At 48.1% G+C, this 25462-nt stretch overlaps 1 protein-coding gene across 1 annotated transcript in view; it reads left to right on the forward strand.

Moving 5' to 3' along the window:
• Positions 1-25462, forward strand: part of PARP1 (poly(ADP-ribose) polymerase 1) — a 41002-nt gene that overhangs the window by 9337 nt on the left and 6203 nt on the right. The window contains exons 3-17 of the mRNA XM_072948644.1: positions 2493-2608; positions 3920-4134; positions 5893-5992; positions 7806-7922; positions 8567-8743; positions 11159-11303; positions 12767-12907; positions 13581-13823; positions 14485-14553; positions 14749-14881; positions 16719-16914; positions 19868-19996; positions 22913-22996; positions 24377-24499; positions 25057-25185. Coding sequence (XP_072804745.1) covers positions 2493-2608; positions 3920-4134; positions 5893-5992; positions 7806-7922; positions 8567-8743; positions 11159-11303; positions 12767-12907; positions 13581-13823; positions 14485-14553; positions 14749-14881; positions 16719-16914; positions 19868-19996; positions 22913-22996; positions 24377-24499; positions 25057-25185 — 2117 coding nt within the window. The remainder of the gene's footprint in view (positions 1-2492; positions 2609-3919; positions 4135-5892; positions 5993-7805; positions 7923-8566; positions 8744-11158; positions 11304-12766; positions 12908-13580; positions 13824-14484; positions 14554-14748; positions 14882-16718; positions 16915-19867; positions 19997-22912; positions 22997-24376; positions 24500-25056; positions 25186-25462) is intronic.

Consider the following 25462-nt stretch of genomic DNA (forward strand, 5'->3'; position numbering starts at 1 on the left):
ATTAATTTTGTTTAGATTTAGAGTTTCAGGGGAAAAGGAGTAGTGTGTATTTCCCTTGTAAGCTGCTTTCACTCAGCATAATGTCTGTGAGGTTGTCATCCAGGCTGTCTCGGGTGTCATCAGTTCTTATTACTGAGCAGCAGTCCTTGAGGATGTCACAGTTTGTTTTTCCATTCTCCTGTTGGTGACTTTCAGGTTGTTGACAGTTTGGGGCTGTTGCAAATACAGCTACTGTGAACACTTGTGCACGAGCTCTGTATACACCTGTGCCCTCACTTCTCTTGAGTAGATACCTAGGAATGGAGTGATAGGTTGTATGGTTGATGTATGTTCAGCTTTTTAAGGAAACTGCCAAACAGTTTTCCATCTCAACGTTGCCACCAGCACTAAATGAGAGTTCTGGTTCCTCCACATCCTCATCAGCACTTGGTACGGTCTCTCTTTTTAATATTAGCTATTCTGATAACTGTGTATTGGTAACGTGTCATTGTTTTAATTTGCATTTGTCTTCATTATTGAATTGTCAGAATATCTTAGAATATTCTAGGTGCAGGTCCTCTATTAAGTGTAAATGATACAAATACCTTCTCCCGGTCAGGTTTGCCTTTTCATTTATTTACTGACATTTTTTGAAGAGCAACAGTTTTTTATTTTGTTGAAGTTCAATTTGTTGATTTTTTTTTTCTTCCTTTATTGGGTAGTACTATCTGTCTCTTAAGAAGTCTTTGCCTACTGTCTAAGATCATGAAGGATACACTCCTTTGTTCTAGGAATTTTGTAGTTAACTTATCTTAAATTAATTTTACTTATCCTAAATTAGCTTTTGTGTTAGGTGTGAGGGAGGAGTTTGGGGGTTTTTCCCCGTGTGGATATCCTTTTGTTCCATTTGTTCCAGCACTATTTGTTGAAAAGACTTTGTCTTCCTTGTCAAAACCAGTTGATGATAGATTTGTATCTGGTTTCTGGTTCCGTTGATTTATGTGTCTATCAATACTGCACTGTCTTAAGTACTATAACCTTATAGTGAATCATGAAATCTCATTGTGTAATTCCTGCATCTGTGGTTCCTTCCAGTAGTATTTTGACCTTTCTAGGTCCTTTGTGATCTCCCTACAAATTTTGTGGTGAACTTGTCGATTTCTTCCCCCAAAAAGCTTGCTAGGAGTTTGATCAGTATAGCATTGCATTAGATCTGTAGATCAAACTGGGGATGATTGTTATCTTAGTAAATTGAGTCTTTTGATCCATAAACATGGTATTTAGTTCTTTAATTTCAGCAGTCTTGCAGATTCTATGTAGAGAGAGATCTTGTATGTCTTGTTAAATTTATCTCTAAGTGTTCTGTGTCTTTTAATGCTGTTTAAATAGTAGTGTGCTTTCTTTTTACAGTATGTTTATTGCCAGTATATAGAGATGTTTTATGTTGACCTTGTGCTCTGCAAATTTGCTAAATTCACATAACGGTACTAGTGGCTTTTTTGTAGATTCCTGAGAATAAGCCCACAGTTCCAATCATGTCATCTACAAATAGAGATGGTTCACTTGTTCTTTTCTAAATTCACACCTTTTGTTTCTTTTTCCTGCCTTAATGCACTTACTAGAACCTCAAGTTCAGCATGAGTAGAAGTTGTAAGAGAAGACAGCCTTGTTTTATTCCTGATCTTAGGAGAAAAAACATTTAGCCTTGGAATTTATTTTTATATAAGAAATAAATCTAGCTTTTGTCCCAGATGCTTGACCATTTTCTCCCAAGATTCTTTATTGAATGATTCAACCTTTTCCCACTAATTAGAAATACCACCTTACCACATATTTAATTCTTTTTTCTTTTGATTATAAGTGTTTTGTTTGTCAGCTCTTATTTTTGGTGTTTTTTTTTTAAATTGAAGGATAGTTGGTGTACAATATTACATAGGTTATAGGTGTACAATATAGTGATACACAATTTTTAAAGGTTATGTTTTATTTATAGTTATTATAAAATATTGGCTATATTCCCCATGTTGTACAATATATTCTTAAAGGTACATATATTAATTCTTAAATATACTTATGTCTGTTTCTATATCAAGATACTCCCTTTAATTCAACATTTTACTTTGATAAATGAAAGTGTAATGGAAATTAGAAGGCAGAGTTCAAATTTAGTATATGGTTCAAGGCTTTCATAGTAAGCACTTAATAAGTTCTTCCCAAAGTAGAGGAGGGGGCTGCAGAGGAAATAGAGAGAGGGGATGGTGAGACCCCCACCAGCTAACACTGCTGTTTCCAGGAGACTGTATGAGAATTTTTTTTTATCTTATAGCCGGAAAAGAAGCTCTTTTAACCAACCACAATGGTTAGACATAGGTGTAGATGAAATGGACCAACTGTGGTCACCCAAACACAAGGTGTCCTGGTAGAAGAATTCCGGGGAGCTGGATGAGGAGGACAGGGACTCTGGAGCACCACTAGGGCTGTCGAAATGAGTGTGGCTGTGTGTGGTCCTTCAGGCAAAGGCCAAGACGGAGCCAGCAGCAAGGCTGAGAAGACACTGGGTGACTTTGCAGTGGAGTATGCCAAGTCCAACAGAAGCACGTGCAAGGGCTGTATGGAGAAGATAGAAAAGGTGAGTACTTGGGACTTCATGTGTCTGACTTTCCAGATTTCTTGCATGGGTTGTCACTGGATATCTCAAAAGAAAAAAATATGTATGGGGCTTTAGGTGGTGGCTCAATACTAGTGGTTCAGAATAAAGTGGAGATCTTAGTAGACACCGGACAGGACAGTGACTTTTCTTCCAGGCTGGTCTGGTCCTGATTATTCACAGTCTAGCCCTCGTGTGTGTAGCTGCACCTGCCCTTAGACCTGGGAGAGTCTGGAAAACATTGACACAAGGGGTCTCTTCTGGACTCACAGTGGCTGTGGGGAAGCCATTGGTCTGTGTTTTATGGTAGGATTATGTTTAAGGAGTGGGTTGATATGAGCCTCCAGGCTTCTTCCACTTAATCAGAAATTTCATTAACCCCCCTTTCCTACCAGTTCCCGTCCCTGCGGAGTGACAGCTGGTGGGGTGGAACAGACGGCTCTCTGAGCAGCTGTGGGTGGTGGTGGGGGGGGGCTTGTGCCCTTCCACCTTATTACCCAGGATCCTCTGGTCTTAGGTAAACATTCTGATTGGTTAACTTAAAGCATTGGTAGAATGTTTCTACCTTGGAATATTGTACAGGAAATTGAGCTGAGGCCGTGGGTGTTTAGAGAGGAAAACATGAGATTGCCAGGTCTTCTTTAGCTACCTTCAGCCACAAGAATTTGAGGCAAAGGTTAAGGTTTCAAAGAGAACACTGGAGGCTCTGTGCTGTTGGCTGTTGCTTCCCCTGAAATGCAGTAGTATCGGTGCCCCGTGTTTTGAGTTTTCCGATCTGAGGCTTACAGACATGAGACTCTCTCTGAATGTCAGGCCTGGAGTTGTAAACCTGGCAGGATGGCAGGACTAGATTCCAGCTTACGGGCTTTTACTGCTTTTTAAGGGACCTTCATATGTGTAAAGAGACTGATGGGCCTGGGTGGGGAGATTTCAGAAAATCCCTGCTAGAATTGGGGCCTGCAGTATAGCATCCCAGGTGTTTGACGCCCCAGCTTTGTCCTAGTTCACCATATTAGGTGTTCCTGTGCCGGCATCAGGTCGGCAGAATATCCTCAGAGTAATGTTATCACTTCCTCACTTGCCCAGGCAGCTAGGTAGGTAGGTAGCTAGTTAGACTTGACCCCATTTAAAATGGGTTGCTGAGGCTGGTGGGAAACAGAATCCTCGGTGGCATAAAAGAACCAAACCTCCCAGCAGCCCTCCATTTGCCCTCGGCGTGGACCTGGGCACAGGGTGAGGGCTTACACCATCCTTCCTTGTCTCTCTTTGGTACACATGTGGTTTCTTCTGCAGGGCCAGGTGCGCCTGTCCAAGAAGATGCTGGACCCAGAGAAGCCGCAGCTGGGCATGATTGACCGCTGGTACCACCCGAACTGCTTTGTTCAGAACAGAGAGGAGCTGGGCTTCCGGCCTGAGTACAGTGCGAGCCAGTTCAAGGGCTTCAGCCTCCTCTCTGCAGAGGACAAAGAAGCCCTGAAGAAGCAGCTCCCGGGCATCAAGAGTGAAGGGTGGGTGGACGGCCCTGGGAGGGTCCACAGGCCTCAGGGAGGGGCTTGACACAGGCCCAGAGTCCACACCGCTCCTGTGTTCCCCTTGCTGTTCGTCAGAAAGCTGGGGGTGCAGACCTTGGAGGGACGGTGACTGCAGAGCTCAGCCCCACCACTAGCCAAGGCAGCAGAGGACAGAGCAGGAAGGACCCTGGGAGGCCTGCAGTGCATGTTCCTGCAGCTCCTGGTGGTCTTTTCCCCGTTAGCATCTCCTGGTGGTCTTTTTCCCGTTAGCATCTGATCTCCAGGGGCAGGCGGAAAGAGTGAGTCCCTCCTCACCACAACAGCCCTTCGGACATTTGGAGAGCACTCTTCTGCCCAGTCTGAGCATTCCTCTGGCCAGCGTCCACCACCACCGTTCCTCTGACCCCTGCATGACCCACTTTCACGTCCCAGCGGCGTCCTCGTATATGGATGTGCTTCTGTGTATCTGGTTCTCTGAGAATGATTCTGGGAGAATCTTGACCATTTTTAAATGCGACCAGGGTGAGCAGTTGATAAGAAGGGCCCTGGTTTAGAATTCAGAATGGTATGGGTTTTATTCAGTATTAACATTTAAATCTGTATTGTTGCTGCTTCCCTCTGCTGGTCCCTTGGCCCCAGTCTAGACTTACTGGGTAACGAGCACACAGTGGGCGTGGCAGGGCTGTGGTGTGCTCCATGGACAGTGACTAGGCTGTGTTAGGATCAGGGTGACCCCACATCCCCATCGTCCAGCAGCCTTCATGCATTATTTCGGTTCAAAACACACAAGTTTATGGCACAGCGTATGTGGAATGTGTAAGAAAACTGGAAAGTCAGGATTTAAAAATCCTCAGGGCACTTCGACACATGATGTAGGTGAGGAATGCATAAGCTTATGTTTATGCAGTAACAGCAACAGTTGTTGAGCACTTGGCATGCTCTGCTAAGCGTTTTACATGGAATATTTCATTTAACCATCATCACGGTCCTGCAAGGTAGATGATATTCTCTTCCCTGTTTTTCTGGATAAGGGAAAGTGTAGAGGTTTGATCTCAGGCTTGTGTGATGGCTGAAGTTGATTCTTTAGCACGGTAGAGGTCCTGCCCTGTTTTTTACTGATACTGAGGGCCTCAGTACCGCCCTTAAGTCAGGGGTGATGCACTGGACGCGGTCAGCAACATTTGCTGACCCAGCTGAGGCAGGTTAGCGGTGCCTAGACTGTCGCTTCCTGTTTGTGCTTTAAATGTCAGTGCAGCCTCCCATGTCTCAGAGCAGCCTCTTGGCCTCAGGAGCAGCCCTGTGTTTTAGCTCGAACGGCTCAGCGCCTGCACTTGTGCTTTGTGTTTCTGCAATCCCTGCCTTTCATCTATGGTCTTAGCTCTGGCATAGTCCCCGCCAGAATCTTCCAGGCCATCTTGTCTGTGCCAAGAGATAACGTGGAGTTTTGACATCAGAAGGGCCTGAGCCCTGGATGCTGCGCTGGCTTGTTCCAAAGCTCCAGAGTGACTGCTGTCCCCCTCCTGGCAGCCAAATGTGTCCTGAAATGGATGAAGTCAGCTATAGACACTGCCTGGGCAGACGGTGAGCTCCTGAGAGCTCTGAGTGCACGCGGTGTGAGCAGGGCCTGGCTGAGCTGCGTTAACATAGCATTAGGATGCTGTGTCAATGCTGAGTCATGGGCTCTCAGCATTTTGATAGCTCTGTTTCTTCCTCTTGTATCCTGTATCTTCCTTTTATATCCTGTATCTTTTTCAGAAAGAGAAAAGGCGACGAGGTGGATGGAACAGATGAAGTGGCCAAGAAGAAACCTAAAAAAGAAAAAGACAAGAATAGTAGGCTTGAAAAGGCCCTCAAGGTGAGTCCCAAGCTGGGTGTCTCCTCTTCCTCATCCTGGGAGGAAAGTTCAAAGGAGGTGTGTGTGTCCTGCTTACCAAGACCTTTAAAAATTCCCAAATCGATAGCTTCTGTTAAATCACCTTCTTTTCCCTGGATTTTCTTCTCTCCTCCCAAAGAAACGGTTCTTTTTCAAAAGCACCCACGTTGGTGCCAGACCAGCAGCCAGGCTCAGGCAGGAGCTGTGCCACCTGCTCTACTCACCAGCCTCACGCTGGGATGGTCAGTTCATGCTTTGGCTACAGGATGCACCACTGCGCATCCCAGACCTGTAAGGTCACTTGCACTTTGGAAACTGGATATTAAATTCAAGGATACCAAAGGTTCTTAGCACAGACAATGGCTTGAAGAGAGAACATTATTCCGTACTTCTAAATGACAATCTCTGATTGAAAAAAAAGAAATCGAAAGCATGCAGTTGAAAGAAGACTGACTGTGCATTAGATCAGTGGTCACTACTGACCAGAGCGATTCATCACTGTGTTAGTTACACGTGTGTTGAAGCCAAATAAAAATTATGAAGCAGAAAATACTGGGTGTTTCGGAAACGAGGGAGCGCAGTCTCTGCCTAGGAACATGATTTCCATGAGCCCTCTGCTGGGCTTTCTTGGGTGAGCATTCTGTTTTTGCTGGTGGTATAAAAACTGGAAGCAACTTCTAGTCTGGTTCCAGTAGCTTGACAAGAATCACAAATGTGAGGCGGGGCTGTCCTTCAATAAAGAATGTCTGTTTTGTGCCAGCTGGCTGCAGCGAGGCTCCGGTGCTCTTTGGCATTTGCCCTTCAGTGGGCTTAATGTTCTCCCCTGTCTCCAGTGTTGTCAGGGGTGAAAAAAAAAGTCAGAAAATTGAAACACTCCACAGCTTCCTGACCCTGTCGCATCTGTCTCTGCTGGCCTGGCCATGTAGGCGAAATCATTCTGCCGCTTTGATCTCACCTTGTGCCCTAAGACTTTTTCCTTGTGCTCTTTCCTCTTCGTTACCGGTGGCCGAGCACGTGCTGCTCAGGGGTGGGTGTTACTGGAAAAGCCCTGACAGTGAGGCTGGGACAGGATGAGAATGTGTGTGATGCAGCTTTGTCAGTTAAAGTCCTCCTCCTCGGTGCTGAGGGGGCCTGTTTTTCATCTCCGTTTTGCAGAGGTGGGGTCTGAGGCTGAGATGTGAGAACCTTGCCCACTACCCTAAACAGGGAGGAGGCGCTCTCCTGCCCTGCCTCTAAGGTGGGGAGGCTACAGCCTTCCTGGGCAAGGCGCTCGTGAGGATAAATGAGGTGACATGAAAAGATTGCCATGAAGAGTAGGCACTAAGACTTAAAATTCCATTTTCAGGACAGCTTAAATCTATTTCTTTGTGACACAGAGTGTAGCACAAGGAGAAGGTAGTTGGAGGTGTTTGGGGATTGTCCCTACTCGCCTTCCGATTGTTGAAGCGCCACCCCCTGCTCCCCCTGGTGCTGGGCGTTGGGGCACAGAAACCTGGTGCTACGGTGCTTTTCTGTGTGTCCTGAGACTTGTTTCTGCAGGTGGATTCCAGGGTCCCGGTGCCTGGGCTGCAGCCTTCCCACCCCCTGCAGGGCTTCCCCCAGCACCCTCTCCGGGCCGACCCTAACCGCACGGGCATGTATGGGGCGCAGTCCCAGTGTTGCGGCGGCTTTGGGGACAGCTCAGCCAAGGGATAGGCTATGATTGGAGTCTAGGCAAGACCAGGATGGAATCTCCCTCCAGTTGGGTTTTTCTTTGGAAAAAAGTTGGTCTCTCAGCTGCAGGGTCTCTGTGCAGGCCCAGAACGAGCTGATCTGGAACATCAAGGACGAACTGAAGAAAGCATGTTCGACGAATGACCTGAAAGAGCTGCTCATCTTCAACAAGCAGCAAGTGCCGTCCGGGGAGTCGGCGGTGAGCTGCCTTTGTGTTACGGGAGCCGCGAGCCGGGCGCCCAGGCGGTGTGCGGTGACTGCCCCGGTGGAGTGTGGGAGGCCCTCCGATTGAACACCTGCTGGTATTAATTGGGAGTGAAACGCCATGGTCGTGTTGCATGGTCATCGCCATCGAGGTCTCCATTTCTGGGGGCAGGAAGGGGCAGGCGCTCAAGGACTCAGGTAGCTGTGCCCCTGCCTCGTGTGTTCATGCCACACACTTTGGCCCAAGAAGCTCTCTCTGCTGCCTTCTTCCCATACTCCCCAAGGGCCGCCAGGTCTGTTTCCCCCTCGTGCCCCGCCCTGCTGCCACTCTCGGAGGAGAGGTAGACACTGTTCCTTGTGCAGAAACAGTGGGTGCTCTGGGCTCTCCCTTTATTTGTAAGTCACTGAGCGAAGGAGATGCTGCAGGAACACTTCATGTGTGGAAATAAGGTCTCTTAAAGACAAAAATCCAAGCTCCACCTGTGACCACCTCCCCAAGGAATGTTAAGGAGCTTCAGGACAGGACCTCCCTTCTTTTTTAGTGAGTGAGGTCTGTGTAGATTCTTCATCCCACATTGATAAATGTCCTCTCCTGGAGCCCCTTCTTTCCTCTCTGACGTGCTTCTTTACTGGCTTCAGATCTTGGACCGAGTGGCTGATGGCATGGTGTTTGGTGCCCTCCTTCCCTGTGAGGAATGCTCAGGCCAGCTGGTCTTCAAGAGTGATGCCTATTACTGTACTGGGGACGTCACTGCCTGGACCAAGTGCATGGTCAAGACACAGATGCCCAAACGGAAGGACTGGGTGATCCCAAAGGTAAGTGGGGAGGACGCTAGTATCTATACAGAAAAACCTGGTCCCACCTGGGCTTGTCTACACTTCAGGTCACCACGACTGCAGGGCAGAGTTTCTCAGACCTCTTTACATCAGGGCCATCCTCACGATCAGGATATAAAATCATATTATTGGTTCTGTACATTTGCAAACTACACAAATTTAGAACCAAAGCACTTCTAACTGGAGCACGGGTTTGTCTCATTGGTTTGAAATCCTCTTGCTTGCAAAGAACCTGGATTATTTTTATTTCTGTTTATAAGTGCCTACCCTCTGCCAGACACTGTTCTAGGCACAAGGGACACAGTAAACAAATGGTAATTCCTGCCTTTATGATAGAGTTTTTCTCAAGGACATTTCCTTGCCTTTGTGCTAGAGGGGGAGTTGGGTCCAGAGTTCACATATCTCCAGTCGATGTCTCTTTGTTGAATTCTCAGAATGCAAAACACCTCAGTTGGGGAACCTTGTTTGGCGTCGTGCTGGTGGAGAGCCAGTAGTGTCTTTAGGGGCTGGCTACTGGAAGGACTCCCCCGGGCCCTCAGACTCGGTGCAAGCTGGCGCCCCACCACCTGGGGCTGTCGTGGCTCTGTGGTTCACGGGGATTCGGGATTTGATGTCCGTCAGGTTCATTCACTGCCTGAGCTTTCTCCTGGGGGATTGAGCATTTGGACCAGTGATACACAGTGAGCACTCTGTAGTTGTGGCTTGATTATCCCACGTTTTTGGCACCACCATCTCGACGTCTAGAGCTGAGCTCCATTTCCCACTGGCCCTCTAATGCTCCTTCCTTTCTCCTCTGTTCACAACCATAATTACTCTAAGCTTTCTCTACACTTCCACTTGCGTGAGCGCTTAAAACAAATCTGACCTCGTCACTTCCCCGACCCTTAAAATCTTAACAGTGATTCCCCATTTCCGGTGGAAATATTTTCCCAGTTTTTCTGAGAATGTCAGTATTACACTCATTTGTGTTATTTGTATCCCTTTTAATACCTTAGGTTGGGGGGAAAAGCTTGTAATATGAACTATTCTGTATTTTATACATCAATTGCATGGTGTCTGTGGATACTTTTAAAAGATTATTTTAAAAGAGTACATGCATATGCAAGACATTTTGTCAGGTTGAGGGGGCTTGCTGCCCATGCAGATTCACAGGTTTACAGACCACATGTAGGGGCTTTGCTGCCCCCAGAGGCTTGGACTACGGAATCAAGGTCAGCTCCTTAGCTTAAACCCGCTCCCCCAAGGCCTTCCATGACCTGGCTCTGTCAGCTTCCTACAGCCCCGCTTTCTGCACCTTTTTTCTCCTAGCATACCACTCACACCACGCCGACACACACATGAGCACACACACACACTCCCTCTCCCCACCCCAGCCCCCTCTGTCTCTGTAATTCATTACACGCTCAGTTGTTGGCAGCTAACTACTAGGGACCCCAGCATACCACGACATCAGTCAGATACCTTTTCCTGAGACAGCCCCCTGCTTTTTCAGTTCCCAGCTGACTTAGCAGGTCACTGCCTCCAAGGAGCACTTCCAGTGTTCCCAGTGTTACCTCCCTGCATCACTTAAGCACACCTCTGGTTTAGAAGCCAGCTCCTATATGGTGGTTTACTTTCATATATCTGACTCTTAGTCAAGACTGAGCTCCTTTCTCAAGGGCAAAAACTTCTAACCTCTCTGGGATGTGTGGCACATGTTCAGTGCTTAGCATATGTTTTACCCAGTGGGCAGTCATTGATCATGGATCTAGCAGGGAAGGGCTGTTTCTGGATGGGATGAAGACTTAGAAGGGCAGGGACTGTGGTCTCCCTGAGCCTCATATATGTGATGTTTATTGAGTGACCACTTGGAGCACAGCCCGCTGTGAATCACCTGTGGTGCAGGTGGACTGTACTGATGGCAGATTTGGTGTTGGATCCTGACAGTTGTTGAGCTCCCTGCATCCATAGGCCCTTCTTCTGGGAAGGGAAGGGAATTACCCTGATTTCCTTCTGGGTAATAATCTCTCTCAGTGTGTGTAGTCTTGGGCGGGGCTTACCATCATGGGATGGGCGTGTTGACCCTTGAGGGGAACAACGTGAGAATGAGACCTGGGAGCTTGTAATCACGTTCCCTGCAGTGATTCCCTGACCGCTATCAGCTGGTGTGTGGGTGTGTGTGTGTTTAAAGATTTCTTAAAGCATCACAGTACCAGCTCTGTTATAAATGTAGAAGCACTAGAAATAAGCACCACATCAGCAGTAATGCTGTATTTCATACTAAAAGCCTCATATCTTCCTATTTTATGTTATTCTTTATTATAAGAAAAAAAAAGAGATTCTTTAATTCTTTGCTCTATCGAGTGGTTATTTCAAGGGAGAACTGGTTTCTTAACTAAAACTTAAACTCCTCAGGAATTCCGAGAGATCTCTTGCTTCAAGAAACTGAAGATCAAAAGGCAGGACCGTATATTCCCCCCAGAGACCAGCGCCCCAGTGGCAGCAGCACCCCCGCCCTCTGCAGCCTCAGCGCCTGCTACAGTGAACTCTGCTCCACCAGGTAGGGCTCCAGGGCTGACCTCAGGTAGGAGGGCTGGGCCCCCATCTTAGGAGGAAGGAAGTATCCATCTGAGTTCTTTTTTGGCTGATCCTGTGGGGAAGCCCTGCCCCTGTTCTCCCCACCCCACCCCCAGCAGGAGCAGGAAGGCTGGGGAAGGGGGCTTCCAAATAAGGCCAGGTAGACAGTTTCCCTGCACGGGCATCGAAGTATCCTGTCTGATTCTGCACTACAGAGCTGCATTCCAGGTCTCACCTTTGGATTTCTGTGAAGCCCTGCTCCCAACAGTCATCCGAGCCTGATGTGATGCTGGGTCTCGATCTCATACAGATACATACTGTGATCAGTGTCAGGAGAAATACTCCACACTAGCAAAGACAGTGAGATCAGTTTGTGCTTTTCTGGCAGAAGAGACCCAGTCTTTGTACTCAGGGACACGTGGTGCTGTCTAACAGTTATGGCCACAATGTGATGGGTGGAGGACGAGGATTCGTCCATGAACACGAGCCCTTCAGTGACCTCCTTCCATCCCCTGGGGAGGAGGCATGTGGCTGGTCATCCTGAGTCTACCCTGCTGCTTGCAGCCTGGGTCCAAGAGCACATGTGGTGGGCCAGGCGGGGTTGGGGTCGAGTCCCTGCCTGGAGGATCCCTCCTGCTTCCCCCTCCCTTGCATTTCACAACTAATTGATTCTGTTCCGTGCAGAGACCTCGGCCAGCTCTCAGGTAGACCCTCTGGGTGTCCCTGGTTGTTTGCTCTCACAGGGACCACTTACAGGACGTCTCCCCACAGTGTCTCTTCTCTGTAAATGTGGAGCCAGCTCTGTACATTCCCATTTGTAACAAACAGGAGGCACATCCCTGTCCTGGGTCTTTCTGGCCTGGGATCATTGCTGGACACCTAAAACGTCACAGTTTTCTTTGCTTGAATCGGTTGTCCCACCTCAGTGTGGTCTTGTGACCAGAGCTTCCAGTGACTGTGGTGGACAAGCCTGATTTTTGAAATGGAGTTAATTAATAAAGTACTGCGGAAGAATTGTAGTTTATTTTTAGACATGGGTGGGAAGAGAATAATGGTAGAAGTTGGGAGTTCACATGACCTACCCCCTGGCTTTCCACCCACTGCCCAGCATCCTGGTCCTTTAGCACCAAACACAGCCTCCCTAGTCTGCCTGTGGGGCAGACCGGGAGCCCCACCCCAACCCCGGCGCAGTCCCATCTGTGCTGAGGGTTGGGTGCAGGCAGTTTGCTTTCCTGTCCTCAGCTTTCCCACTACTCCAGCCCTTTTCTTCTATTTACATAGACTTTTCTCTAAGGAGAGCTCCTTCTCCCTTATCACAGAGGCTGCTGAGGCGGTTTGGGGGCCTCGTGGCCGGGGTCCTGGTTTTCTCTGGGATCTTGCTGCCTGGTTTCCCGCTCCTCCTCCCTGGGCAGCAGCCCTGCCTAATGAGTCTGTTCTCCCTCCCAGACAAGCCGTTAGCCAACATGAAGATCCTGACTCTTGGGAAACTCTCCCGGAATAAGGATGAAGTGAAGGCCATGATCGAGAAACTCGGGGGGAAGTTGACAGGGACAGCCAACAAGGCCTCCCTGTGCGTCAGTACCAAAAGTGAGTTTAATCTACGTGTGAACCGCAGGGGGCGCTGTCTGCCTGTCATGGTTGTGTTGAGTGAATGAGGGACGTGCCCAGCATGGTGTCTGGCACACAGAGGGCCCCACATGCATCTCTCATCATCTCCGGCACCATTCTGGTTCTCTGTGGAGGAAAGTCGGTATTGCTGCTCCCTGTTGTGGTCTCTATTCATGTGTCTAAAACTCCCAACTAGAGATGCGCGCACAGTTCTCATGCCTAGCGCTGTCCCACGAAGTGCTGGTAGGTTCACCACCAAAACAACAGTTCACAGCTTAGGTATGTTTGGAAATTGCAGCGGTGAGCAAAAGTGAACAGGTTTCTTTGCAGGCTTACTGTGAAAAGAGACCACTAAGTCTCCAAGCCCATAAAACTGTATCCCACTCTTCCCATATGGATCTGAATTCTGGGTCCTTTTTCTGTGGAATGCCTGGTAACATCTCCTGTAGAAGAGTTTGAGGCCCTCACTCATCACACCTTAGAAAAAGGGGGATGTGGCTGGTGAGAGACTATTGTTGAAATGAACAAGGTCCCTGAGCACTAGAGTTTGGAGGAAAGGAGAGCTGTGGGTGATGAGGGTTGGGACGTACCAGTAAATAACAACTCTGTAGTGATTTCACGTTTAAAACTTGTTTCCTTCCGATTTGAACAGAGGAGGTAGACAAGATGAATAAAAAGATGGAGGAAGTAAAAGAGGCCAACATCCCCGTGGTGTCTGAGGATTTCCTCCAGGATGTCTCTGCCTCCACCAAGAGCCTTCAGGAGTTGCTCTCAACCCACATCTTATCCCCCTGGGGGGCCGAGGTGAAGGCTGAGCCGGTTGAAGCAGTGGCCCCAAGAGGGAAGTCAGGGGCTGGGCTCTCCAAGAAGAGCAAGGGCCCCGTCAAGGAGGAAGGTGAGGTCTGGAGCTTGCCCCCTGCAGTGGCCTTGTCCTGCCGTGGGGCATGGACCTGTCCCCGGCCAGCCAGGTCCACCTGTGCAGAGCCTCTCCCTCTGCCCTGAAGGTCTGTTGAACGCTGCCCACACCAATGTTCTCAATTCATGTTCCCTGGGCACCGAGTGGCAGGGGATTCAGGATGGTGGGAGGCAGCACACAGAGGCCACATTGGCATGTGATACAGGTGATGATGACCCGCCTGCTCTGCCTTTCCCCCTTTTTTTTTTCCCCCAAATGGAGGTACTGGGGATTGAACCCAGGACCTTGTGCACGCTAAGCATGCACTCTACCACTGAGCTGTACCTTCCCCTCACTTTTTTTTTTTCTTTCCTTTTCTCTCTTTTTTGTTTTTTTGGTTTGTTTTTGTTTTTTCGAAGTATAGTTGGTTTACAGTGTGTTAAGTTCTGGTGTACAGCATAGTGTTTCAGTTATACGTATGTATATATAAATATATATATTTCTTTTCATAGTCTTTTTCATTATAGGCCATTATAAGGTATTGAATATAGTTCCCTGTGCTACACATAAGACTTAGTTGTTTATTTTATATATAGTAGTTAACCTTTACTTTTTAATTTATTTTTAACTTAATGTTTACATTTCTCTGTCCCCTTCCAAGGTCCCAACAAATCTGAAAAGAGAATGAAATTAACTCTTAAAGGAGGAGCAGCTGTCGACCCTGATTCTGGTAAGGAAAGGAGAGTGAGCGGAGTGGGCCGTGCCCCGCCCTCCTGCCTCACGGCTCCCCAGCCCTGGGGGCACATGCGCCTTGTGGGGAAGCTCCTGTAAGTGGTGCTGATGTATCTGAGCAGGTGTGGGCCCTGAGCCTGCAGACTCCCTTCTTCCTGTGGGGGCAGACTTGCAGGAGCTCTGTCTGTGACAGGTCTGGAACACTCTGCGCACGTCCTGGAGAAAGGCGGAAAGGTCTTCAGCGCCACCCTCGGCCTGGTGGACATCGTTAAGGGAACCAACTCCTATTACAAGCTGCAGCTCCTGGAGGACGACAAGGAGAGCAGGTGTGCCCCGGGGGGGCGGGGTGTCCAGAGTTGCTGTGCTCCTGAAAGTGTGGGCCCTTCAGTGCGGGTCTATTGGCCCCATGAAACCAAAGTCCCCCCAAACAGCCTGGCTGTCCTTTCTCATTAGTGCTACCTCGCACTCCCCAGTTACTCAAGGCATTTGGTTTGCCTCATTTTTAATTTTTATTTTTTAATGTGGTGGAGCCAGGTAAGAACCGGTTCTGGGGTGCTGAGAGTCTGGACTGGCTTGACCATCCACACCTTTCCAGTCAGGATGGTCCTCTACTGAACTGATGATCCCTCATTACAGCAGTGTGGAATGGGAGCTTTATGTTGGTGGAAAGGTGTGTGGAAGGAACTGTTGTTAAATCCTAATGGTGGAGAACGGGGGAAACACTTCCATATATTAAACTGGCCTTTTCTTTTTAGCAAATGAAAACAGTATACCCATTGGAACTCCAGGGATCCAAAAAGCTTTACTGGTTGGAAGACAAGCCCCCATGGTGGTGGCAGCCTTGGGGGGATAGTCAGTGACTGGTGATTCTTGATTGGCCTCGGGTTGCAGGCACTGGAAGCCTCAGGTCTTCTCGCCTCTTCAGCTTTCGTTAAACCTTTCATTTTAAAATGAAGTGATCCTGAAAGAGTACAAAGTGTCTGTGGCTACTTAAAATCTCTGAAGAAATAAAACTCTTATGTCATTAAGTTTATTACCTACTCTTGTCCAAGATTTGAAGGTCAAAATACAGTTTCTTGCTTGAAAAACGTACCTTCCAAAAGCTAGATGTGCGTTGTAGTACAGGAAAAGGAATGGGGTTCTTGTAGAAATATGCTGAGTGCTGTAGTTTGTTAAACAGCGGGCAGTGGGAACAGAATTGTCCATCACCAACAAAAAAGAAATTCTAGTGGTGATTTCGAACATGTTTGTTTTTCTCGTGGCCTAGATTTATTGGTTTTTAGAGAGAAAGTAATGTGGGCTGTTGAAGTCAGAAACTTTTCAGGATAGGTCAGTGTGGTGTCCTCCATACATTTCCAGGGGGAAAAAACCCCAGCAGAAAATGAATTTATACACTGCTGGGCGGTAGGCCAGAAAACCAGTAGAAGCCCCAAATTTTCATTGAAATCTCTGATTTTATCTTTAAAATGCATACAGATCTTTCTGGGTTTCTGATATATCTGTATTTATTTAAAATTTAACTTGTGCATTACTTCCTCTAAGAAAAGTTAACTTGCTCAAAGGCCAGGTTGCACAGTCCCTGAGGTACCCGGAACATGGGCCCTAGATTGAGACGGAAACTGGGGGTGATAGCTTGGATCTGTAGGTGGCTAACCCTGCAGGCCACCGTCTCACCTGCTCCCGTCTCATCACATCTCAGCCTCTGATCTGAGCCAAACGTTCTTCTGTTTAGTACGTGTCATTAATGGTCACATCGCCTTGAACACGACTTCCAAATGATAGTTGCTGTGTTCCTTTGCGGAGAAGAATTGGATGTTTTTTATGTAAAGGTCTGTAGGCACTGGGATTTATTCCTCAAGTTTGCCTGGCAGATCCAAGGTTAATCTGTTGTTTGGTACTTTTTATAACTCATTTGCCGATATGATTTGGAAGGTCTTTTTTAAATTACTTTAAACTTATGACCCTCAGTTTAATAAAAAGTAAAATAGTGTCCTTTATTGTAATACCAACTTCTTTTGTTCCTCTGCGTCAATCACCATCATTTTGGGGTGTTTGCAGTTCTTTCTCACCCAAGTGGAATGGCAAGAAGGAAAACTCATCCTGAACTGTGACTGCCTGACCCACAGCTTTGCATCATCTGATGCTCTTCCTCTCCCACCACAGGTATTGGATATTCAGGTCCTGGGGCCGAGTGGGCACAGTGATTGGTAGTAACAAGCTGGAGCAGATGCCATCCAAGGAAGATGCCATTGAGAATTTTATGAAATTATATGAAGAGAAAACTGGGAATGCCTGGCACTCCAAAAACTTCACAAAGTATCCCAAAAAGTTCTACCCTCTGGAGATTGACTATGGTCAGGTAATCACTTAATGCTCTTACACTGTCTAGTTCTAGTAAAAGGAAGGGATCCTCTAGTCTTTTAAAAACATACTGTGGATCAGATGGCTTCATTGGTGAATTACCAAACATTTAAAGAATTAATACTGGTTGTTCATAAACTCTTCCAAAACAGAAGACGAGGGAATACTTTCCAACTCATTAGATAAGGCCAGTATTACCCTGATACAAAAAACAAAGACATCACAAGGAAAATACAGACCAATATCCCTATGACTGTAGCTGCAAAGGCCTCAGCAAAATACTAACCTGAATCAAGCAGCATGTGAGGATTTAAACACCATGATGGAGTGGGTTTTATCCCAGGAATGCAAGGTTGGTTCAACATGCAAAAATCAAATGAGTATAATGTAACATGAATAGAATAAAAGACAGAAGCTACACAGTCGTCCCAATAACAGAGGGAAAGCATTTAATAATAAAATCCACTGCCTTTTCATGAATAAAATCTAAACTATGAAGTATGAGGTGGAACTTAGATGAGAACAGTGTTAGCATTTTTAAGACTGTCAAGGAGGCACAGTCTTTCAAGTTTTTCCCTAAACATAGCAGGGAGTAATTCATAGATTCCAGGTGAAGTTTCTTACCCGAAACTGCATTTCATCATAGGTCATGCAACTTGCTTTCTCATCAAGGTAGAATTATAGTGACTCAACATGCTCCACTAGGTCACAGTTTATATTACCAAACAGCCTTCCATTGTCTCTCGGCTAATATTTTTGTGGCCATTTGTTTTGACAAAATGCTTACCTTGTTTTTACAGGAAAACCTGCTTTTATAATGGGTGGGAGGGATGCACATTTATTCTGCAGAAAGAGACTTGTAGGTGGTACAGATTTTAATTCCAAGTCTTTGAGGCCTAGCACATCTCAGAGGGGAACTCTTAGTTTATGGAAAGTGTCATGAGCTGTACCATTAAAAGTAGAAATTAAGTCTTATGTAATGTTGAGATCGAGAACTTGGACTTTAAGTTCACACAGACTTGTCTAACTCAGCGCTGTCCCCTACTGAGTTTATTTTTCCCATTTCAAAAGTATGTACAGTTGACCCTTGAATGACACAGGTTTGAACTACGTGGGTTCACATACATGTGGATTTTTTTGCAGTAGTAAATACTGCAGTGCTATGATCTGTGGGTGTCATACTGAGGATAGGGAGAAAGCACATATACAGAGGGGCCAACTCTCAGATATACAATGGCACAAAAAATTAAAATCACCCAGAGTTAACTGCAGTTAAAATCATGGTGTATGTCTTTATAGTCTTCTTTCACTTCACAGGCACTTCCCCCCCATAACACTGGAGTCTCTCCTTACATACTGTTTTGCCACCACCTGCTTTCTGCCTTAATGTACCGGGAGCATTTCCCCATGCCTTCTAGAGCAGTGCTGTCCAGCAGAAATACGAAGCCGCCTATGCAACTGTAAATATTTCAGTAGCTACATTTTTTTTTCTAGTAGCTGCATTTTAAAGGGCAAAACGAAACAGTGAAATTCATACTAGTTATTAAACTAGTTATTTAACTAGTTATTAACCAGTATGTCCAAAGTATCATTTTGGTATATTGGTATCACTCAGATTTTTTTTTTTTTTCCTAAATAAATCTTTGAAAACTGGTGTATTTTTTAGCTCTTACAATACATCTCAATTCAGACTGGCCACATGTTAAAACCAGTGGCTGCTGTATTAAACTGCACTGATCGAGAGCATCATTCCTTAGGTCTGTAAAGAATTCCATCTTGTGGATGGCCGTAATTTGTAATTTCCAGATAACACCCTGCATCCTCCAATTAGGCATTTAGATTGTTCCCAGGTACTTGCTATAATGATGCTGATATACATGTAAGTATCTGTGTGCCTTTGTGACTCTTACCATTAGAGAGCGAGCTGCCAGATCACAGAGTATATGCATTTAAATAAGGCTTTTTAATAGTTTACCTTCAAGTGAAGTTATAGCCAGAGGGTAAGAATGTGTTAAGACTTGTTTCGGCATTAAGAGTAGATCCTCTGTGATGTTGGCAGCAGTAGCCATGAGCACTAGCAGCAGACAGCTTCGTTAAGCCAAGCAGATTCCAGGATCAAAGCCCAGTGCCATTAGCTTCACTCAAAATAAATACCAAACACTGTTAGTTGCTAGGGACACTGTGATGGACAGAGCACAGTCCCTGCTCTTGTGTGTTCAAAAGTGAGAAGAGTTGAGGCATTTTCAACACAGCATGGTCTTGGCTCAGCCTGGATTCTCCAGATGGCAGGGGTAGAGTCCTGCGCTATTAGTATATTAGAAAGAACAACTCCAGAGAGCAGGGGTGAGGCGCAGGGAGGGGAGTATGAGTAGGTGCTAGGGTGTACTTTAGCATTGTCAAGCTGCCTGGCCGGAAGCCTGACTGACTGCTTGATCCTTTGGGACTATAGGGAAGGCTGTATGAACACAGTCTTACAACTGGCCCTGGGGTGAGACAGTGTATGGAGGAGGGCAGAATTTGTCCATCTGTCCAGTGTTCCTGGGTCCAAGGTTCACTCCGCTGCCCAGCGCTGCCAGTTTGGGGTGTGAGTAGGGCACTGGGCAGGTTCCCAGGCACAGGGCACCAGCAACCCCAGGGTGGGAAGTGATGAGAGGAGGAGGAGGTGAGGGCATGAGGGGAGTGTAAGTGCCTGCAGGGCAGCCTGTGCGGAGCTGGATGCTACAGTGGCAGCTGGAATAAGAATCTGCAGCAGCCAAGGGGACTTGGGGTTGCACCGAAAGTATCTGATCCAGTTCACACACACACGTGCTTCCCCAACAAAACACTCAGCCTTTTCTTGCTGGTGGCACTCCATCCTGTGTCCTTTCCCTGCATCCCAACCCCCAAACACCACCCCCACTTTACTTGGGTTGTTTAACTGGGTCTCTTCCGGATTTTCTTTTTCCCTAAAGGATGAAGAGGCGGTGAAGAAGTTGACAGTAAACCCTGGCACCAAGTCCAAGCTCCCCAAGCCAGTGCAGGACCTCATTAAGATGATCTTTGATGTGGAAAGCATGAAGAAAGCCATGGTGGAGTACGAGGTTACTGCACGTTTGTTTTATCTGGGAGCATTTTCTGATTTGTGTGATGCCAAGTTCGGTGGCTGTTCTTCAGCCTAAGACATGTAGGAGCACTGAGGCCTCGTGGGCTTGCTCTTTTGCAGGGGATCCTTGGTATGTTGTGGAGAGCTGTCCCCTGGGTCCCCAGGCCCCCTTGCATTTTTCCCCTTATTATTGCAATGATGGGCTGTGTGGGCATAGTTCTTTTGTGGCCCAACCAAACAGGCCACCTGGAGCTGTCATAGAAAATCCGAGACATTTCCCTCTTAGAGTAAACGAACTGCTCTGACCAGCACTGACAGAAGTGCAGAGAGCTTCTGACACTTGCTTCTTCAGATAAAATTCATACCAGCTTTTTAAAGTAGAGACTGGGCATGGGGCTGTGTGGGGTGGGGTGATGGTTAGGTTAGTTGTGTCTCTGTCCAGGGATGAATGGCGGGGGCTACCAGCCAAGGCCAAGTTCTCTGTCCCCCTGGGAGGTGAGTGCAGAAGGGCCCCTTGTTCTTGCTACCTCTGGCATCAGAGCTCTTGGTGCTGACTTCCGGGGGCATTGAGAGCAGAGGGGGTCCAGGCACTGCTGATATCTAGCTAGCAAGCACAGACTCTCCCTCTTCCCTCTCCACCGAGCCCAGAAGCTTCAGACGGCTCTGAAGAACAAGCAGGGACCAGCAGAGAGGGCGAGAGCTGCAGATCAGCCTTGGCCATTCACCAGCTTGCTTGCTCCCTGCTGCTTCGCAGGTCCTTCCTAGAGGCTCCACCCAGCCTTGGAGGGGGACGGGACAGATTTGGGTTGTACAAACCACTCTGTCTGGAGCTCAGCCTGATGGGACTGCTCACGGCTCAGCTGCTGTTGGAAAAGAGAGCGTTGAGTCACATCCTAGACAACCCCTGACGGGTGTGCAGTAGCCAGGGCTTGTGTGATGTCTTGTTCAAATAGCTAAACACCCCAACTTCTGTTCGGGAGGTCTGACTAGTTTGAACAACTTGGTGGGCTCACCAAGAATGTGGGTGTGTGAGGCAGAGGGAGAGAGGTGTGCTGGGGCTGGCAGGGGGTCATCTTCATTTCATTAGTGTTTCAAAAGAAATATCTCACACACCATTTCCAGCTTCCAGTACTCTGGTTCATTTACGATTCATAGAATTTGTCAAGTGTGATCAAATCCTGGCTCTTTCTGTGCAATGACATGTTTTCTAGGTCGTTCTATGTCAAGACAGGGAACTAGTTTAGCAAGAAAGGGCCAGGGGCCTGCTGCGAGAAGGCAACCTGTGGGAAGTTTGTGGAAAAGGGATGCCCACCCCCAGCCAGATGGACTCCACGTGGGTTGGGTGACCAGGTAGACAAGTAAACCTGGTAACCGGGGGAACCTCGTGCTCGCCATTGAGGCTGAGTCCTGGGCCTGGAGCAGAGTGGGGTCTGGGCGCTTGGCTCCAGCCGAGGGGAGAGTGTGGGCTGTGTCCCCAGCCCTGGACGCCTCCCCCTGGCTGCAGCGGTGCCTCGTGGCGCCCTGACCCGCGAACATCACTCCCACGGTTCACCTTCTCCCTACACGGAGCTGCCGTGGAGCCCCTGCCCAGTCGGGAGTGGTGGCAGCTTGTGTTGGTTGAGCCCTGCTCTTGTTCTTGTGGTCTGTGTGTGTCCATTTTGAAAGTGTACTTTAGAGAGACCAGGTCTTTTTAAAATTAACACCAAAATTACACAGCTCGGGGAAATGGCTTCTCTCAAGAGTATCTGCTTTCTCTGGTCACGCTGCCCTGGGTCAGAACATCTTTTGAGTTCCTTCTTTAGAATTGCTTTAGAGCCAGCTCATAGTCCATGCTGAGGTCACTCTGCTCTTTTATTGTACTGTGTTCTTGGCTCAAAATAGATTATCCACCTTCTTCCCCAGACTTAGCTCCAACTATTAACTCTTCCCAGAAACCAGCTGTCCCCTCGGGATGGATGGTATTGAGGGAAGCGGACATGCCACAGCTTGTGGCCGTCAGGAGACGCTGTCACCCCTCGCCCCTGCTGGGTGCCTAATGGGCTGTGAGCACTTTCACATTTCACTTAATCAGCAGAGCGGTTCGGTTTCTCGAGTGCTTATCCAGCTCTGTCTCTGTTCCAGGCACTGCAGGTGCTAGAGATGTAAAGGTGGGGGCTCCCAGGGTTATCCGGGGGACAGACTCCGGGGACAGAGCAAGGGGCCCCTGGTGCACTGATGTGGGAGGCGCTGGGTCAGCATTCGAGCAGGTCGCTCCCACAGGGAGTGGGTGCCTCTTACAGGTGGGAAGCCAAGGCCGGGGGGTGCCTCGCTCTCTCGCTGGTGACCAGGCCTCTGGTCGCAGAGCTCATGCTTCTAGAAGGCTGCAGCCAGCTCGCCGCCCCCCTTGATGCTGCTTCCCAGGTGTCATGAGCAGCAGCAGTGTTGGGATGACTGGCTTGAAGGGAACACTGTTGACTCATATGTATGTGTGTTCAAGGGTGTGTCCTTTTAATAATAATTTCACCACTTGATGGCTCTTGTCTTCCGGCTGGGAACGGCTTTAGCTCTGAGACCCCAGGGAGGGCTTCCCAGGCTCAGCTGATCCTCACTTTGAAATTAGATGAGGAGTCCTGCTGTGCCTTCTTCCAGAAGCGTGGAGCTGTTTCAACCTGAGCACAGGGGTGGGGGAGTCCTGGCTGGCTTATCCCTGCTGTAAATGAAGTGAGCAAGAATCTTCTTTCAGAATCCTGTCCCCTGCATTGGGTTGGTGCTGCAAAGCCCGTGGAGTTGGGTCACTGGGTCTCCCAAGGAGGACCGGGCAGGCTTGTGACTGCTTACGTGGGGGCCTGGGAGGCCTGGGGGTGCTCGGTCCGGCTCTCTCATCATCTCACTGCACAGTCCCGGCTTTCAAAGAGATAACCCTCTGTGTCCTCAGATTGACCTTCAGAAGATGCCCCTGGGGAAACTGAGCAAAAGGCAGATCCAGGCTGCCTATTCCATCCTCAGTGAGGTCCAGCAGGTAAGCGAGGGGCCTGCCTCTCCTCTTGGGAGGGGGGTGGCAGTTCATGTACTCAAGGTTAATGAAATAGATGTACTGATTCAGAATGATTTAGATATTTTTCAATTCAGCAAGTGTGACAAGTGCCTGCCACTTGTAAAAAGATGATCACAATACTAATGAATTAATGATGTTTTCCATTACCAGACATGCAGTAAACTCCCTATAAACTTGTTGAAGAATTTGGTTCTCTTCCCTCATTTTGTGTGTCCTTAAGAGAGGTTGAGTTTATTTTGCAGTTACTAGGAAATCATCGAATTGAAAGTTAGACGTTGTGTTGCTTTCATTCATGTTTATTCAGCATCACCTTGCTGAGCATCTCCCCAGGTCCCCCAGACCCGGAGCCTTCACGCTGTGCCCCGGAGAGGCAGGAAGGTTCCGCTTGTGTTTTGCAGGTGGCATGTAGGCTTGGACTGTGAATGAAGAAAAGCGTGCAGGAAGCTGAAGTGGGCCAGGGGAGGGGGACTCTGCCTGGTGCTAGAGAGAAGGCCCTCAAGTGCAGAAACTAAATCTCATTACAACTGGTCCTGAGCAGGGACCTCTTTCCTTGTTACCCTCTGCCTGAGACCTGAAAGGCTTTCCTCAGCCCAAGCTCTTTCTCGTTCCAGAATTTCTGGGTAGAAGGGCTGCTCATCACACTGAGCAAACTATAAGCTGCTCACTGTGACCTGGAGAAGCCCATGTCACAGTGAGCAGCAGACTAGGGACTTTGCGCCTGCAGGGTGCCAACTCATTGCCCTTTACTGTCGCACAGTCACCTAGGAAGTCTGCAAAGTATGCAGAGATTGGTGATCCAGCTCCTCCATCTCTGCATTTATTGAGCACCTTCTGCACATGGAGAGGAAAGCCTTTCTGTGTCTGGCCACTTGGACCTCCAGGAGCAATAAAAACAAATTCCCTGACTTAAAGATAAAGTTCCTTGGCCAAAGGAACCTGACTGAATTTTATAGCAATGAGGTTTTTTTCCCCCCTTTAACATTTTATTATGAGAAGTTTTCAGATACACAAAAAGTTAAGAGAATTTTACAGCAACAGCCATAAGCCCACCACTGAAATGCTGTAGTTAACATTTTGCAGAGCGGTGAGGGCTTTACACAGCTCTTGGTATGAATGCAGTTTTATATGGGGAGCCTGGTGTGTGCTGAGCACGCAGTTTGAGGATAGGATCCTCGGCTGCCCAGTTGCATGACACTCTCAGAAGGGGGTTTCCTGGCCTGGGCATGCACCGGTCTGCCTCGGGACTCCACTGCAGTGCTCGGCTCCTAGAGGAAAAGGCCCTGCCCAAGTGCTGGGGGCTCAGAGTGCTGCTTCAGTCTGTTCCCTCTGTCCCTTCCCCTAAAGGCAGTGTCCCAGGGCAGCAGCGACTCCCAGATCCTGGATCTCTCAAATCGCTTCTACACCCTGATACCCCACGACTTCGGAATGAAGAAGCCTCCTCTCCTGAACAACGCGGACAGTGTGCAGGTAGCACAGGGGAGACGGAGAGCCCCGGGTCCCGGGGTGGTGCAGGGCTGGATGTTGCTCCCTTTCAACCGCTCCCCATTTCATGATCACTGAGGGCAGTGGCCAGTGCTGGCAGGGCCATCTCTGGGCCCTCATTTTGAAGTGGGGTGTCTACTCATATAGGGAGCCTGACCATGGGCAGAATAGTCAGTTTTTCCTGCCCTTGTTGTACTGCATCAGTGTGGGGAAAGGAGCCATATGAGAGGGGAGCATCTTTCTCTCTGCTTCATAAGGGAGCCAGGGATAGGTCCCCCCCTGTCACCAGTGTATTCCAGAAGAGAGACAGTTCTTACCACAGCCATGTGGCTTCTGCCTCTTCTCCTCCAGAGACCAGGCTCCCCTTAGTGTTCTGTAAATCCCTAGAAATGTTTAAATGATGGACTTTCCCTGAGCAGCTGGGAGGGGCCCGCTCACTGTCTGTGTTGAAAGTTATCTCCACGTCAGTTATCTCTGCCAGAACTGGGTGAGGCTTCCTCTTACCTTGTGCTTAGCTCAGTGTTTTTCTTTTGTTCCTCCAGGCCAAGGTGGAAATGCTGGACAACTTGCTGGACATTGAGGTGGCCTACAGCCTGCTCAGGGGTGGTTCTGATGACAGCAGCAAGGACCCCATCGATGTCAACTATGAGAAGCTCAAAACTGACATTAAGGTAATAGGGCCCACCCTTTCTGAAGCACCCTGACCTCTCATCCCAAGAGCAGAGGTCCCCAAAGTTGAATGTACATCGGGATCTCCTGGAGAGCTTTATTAAAACAGATTGCTGGAGTCCAAGGATCAGTCGTCCTAACAAGTTCCCAGGTATTGCTGCTTGTGGTGCTATGAGAACCCCAGAGCGTTTCACTTGTAAAGAAGCACCTTGTTCACAAGGCAGGCTTCCAAGCCAGGGGCTCAGCTTAGCAGAGACCTATTTTTGAGAGGGCTTTAAA

This window comes from Vicugna pacos, chromosome 23 (genome assembly GCF_048564905.1).
Source record: "Vicugna pacos chromosome 23, VicPac4, whole genome shotgun sequence".
In the NCBI taxonomy this organism is placed as follows: domain Eukaryota; kingdom Metazoa; phylum Chordata; class Mammalia; order Artiodactyla; family Camelidae; genus Vicugna; species Vicugna pacos.